The following is a 2,065-nucleotide window of genomic DNA, read 5'->3' on the forward strand; positions in this document are numbered from 1 at the left end:
TGATAATAATAATAACAATAATAATAATAATAATAACAATAATAATAGTAATAATATATATTTTTTTTAAATAATGATAAGTTATACTGTCCACTTCTAGTGCCTCAATTTACATGTACCTAACCATTTTTGTGTTGATTTTCGTGTACTGGATTTCTTTTCTTTTCTTTTCTTTTCTCCTTTGTTCCTCTTTTTTTACTTACTCTCCTTTTGCATTCTCTTCCCCCCCTTACTTTTTGTGTCTTTTTCTTCCTTTCTATTTTCTTTTCTATTAGATATCTAATTCTCTTTTCTTTTCTGAGAACATTTCATAACTGATTTATTCTGTTCATTTTCTTTTCACTTTCAGGTCTTTTTTCCCCTTCTATTTTCCTTCCTATTCTCCAGTCCTTTTTAATAAAATTTTAAATTTCTTTACTTATTTGTTCTACTCATGTTCTTTTTACTTTTCAGATTTAAAAAATAAAAAGTATTTTACTTTCCTTTTTATTCGCTTGTCTTTTCTAAGAAAATGTCTTTGCTTATTTCTTTTCCTTTTCTTTTTTTTTTTTTTTTACTTTTTGGATTTTTAAAAATGTTGTATTCTCCGTCCTATTCTATTCTATTCTTTGCTTATTTTTTCAGTTCATTATCTTTTCACTTTACAGATTAAAAAAAAAAAATCTCGTATTTTCCTTCTCATTTTCTTGTCTTTTCTAAGAAATAGTTTTATCTTATTTGTTCGACTCAGTTTCTTTTCACTTTTCAGATTTAGAAAAAAATCTTTTATTTTCCTTCCTTTTTTCTTGTCCTTTCTCAGAACATTTCTTTACTTATCTATTCTGTTTATTTTCATTTCACTTTTCTTGGGTTTTAAAATCTGAGACTTCCCCTTTTTTGCTATTTTCCTCCTCTATTTGTTCTTTTCTAGTTTACGTGGGTGGTTGGCGGGTGCTCTGGTGTGTTTAGCTCCTTCTTTCCTATCAAACATCTATCGTTCTTATTTCCCCTTCTTCTTTTTTATATTTGTTACTCTCTTGTAACACCTCTAATCTTCTGGCGCTCATATGACCTTATGCAGTTGCAAGCGCCGTAAAACCTCTACTAAAACTAAAACTTCTAGTCTACTCAATGGAGGCTGCTTACTTCAACTGTCTCTCCAGCAAGAAATCTTTGAGCTCATCCCAGAAAAGGAATCGAGTATTGTCCAGGGCCCGATTCATCGGGGTATCGACAGCATCGGGGGCGATCATCGCGTATTCGATTCCCTGGTCCGGGAGAGTTGGGTCTTGCTGGTGGTTGGTAAGAAGAAAAAATGGTGAAATGGTATGAGATTAACGCCCCTATCAACACTATTAGGTTATTTAAGGGGCGGGACCTCCTAGTTTAACGTCCGTCTCCGATAGGACCGAGCCAAGTGGGAAGTTCGTGTAAAGTACCTTTCCCAAGGACACAAAATCGGACCGTGCTGAGGCTCGAACCCCCGAACCCACAATCTCACGATTACGAGTCCGGTAGCCTAACCACTAGGCTACCGACGCCACTTTGGTAAGAAGAACGTAATACAGTCCAGTCCATTTAAAACAGCCTCTGTTATTACAGGGACATGGATATAACAAGGATAAATCAAATCCCCGGTTTTTCCCCCTCTAGAAGTGTAAGTAATATGTGAGGTGTGCTGACAAAACGAGTTACTTCTCACAATCTACGAAAGGAGAGGTAGGCCGAAAATAGACTCATCAAATTAGTAAATTTTAAACCGAAACATTTTTCTTCAAGTTCAATTCCTTTTATCTGTTTATATACTAAATTATTTCAACCAAAACTATAACTTTGATATAATCTATCTGTGTCCATAAGACCAGAATTCGTAAAAAAAATCATTTTGTCAGCATCCTTCATATAACATGAACCTGGCTATAACAGGGTTCAGTTTTCCCAGACTCGGATATAACAACAGTGAACTTGCAGCGCATGAACTTGCTTTCGATCCGTCAAATTATTTAAATGTGTTTCAACCAGGACATTCCAACAGTTTGTACTATGGCTTGCTTAAACAGAAACATTCAAATACATACACTCCCCC

At 34.6% G+C, this 2,065-nt stretch overlaps 2 protein-coding genes across 2 annotated transcripts in view; both read right to left on the reverse strand.

The window, feature by feature from the left end:
* LOC106013556 (15-hydroxyprostaglandin dehydrogenase [NAD(+)]) overlaps positions 1-2,065 on the reverse strand; it is a gene marked incomplete in the record, with an annotated part of 22,688 nt that overhangs the window by 16,837 nt on the left and 3,786 nt on the right.
* Positions 1-2,065, reverse strand: part of LOC101862227 (15-hydroxyprostaglandin dehydrogenase [NAD(+)]) — a gene marked incomplete in the record, with an annotated part of 34,714 nt that overhangs the window by 1,799 nt on the left and 30,850 nt on the right. Inside the window, 1 exon segment of the mRNA XM_013089595.2 lies at positions 1,126-1,271. Within this exon segment, the coding sequence (XP_012945049.1) occupies positions 1,126-1,271 (146 nt within the window).

Source organism: Aplysia californica, unplaced genomic scaffold (assembly GCF_000002075.1).
Source record: "Aplysia californica isolate F4 #8 unplaced genomic scaffold, AplCal3.0 scaffold00992, whole genome shotgun sequence".
In the NCBI taxonomy this organism is placed as follows: Eukaryota; Metazoa; Mollusca; class Gastropoda; order Aplysiida; family Aplysiidae; genus Aplysia; species Aplysia californica.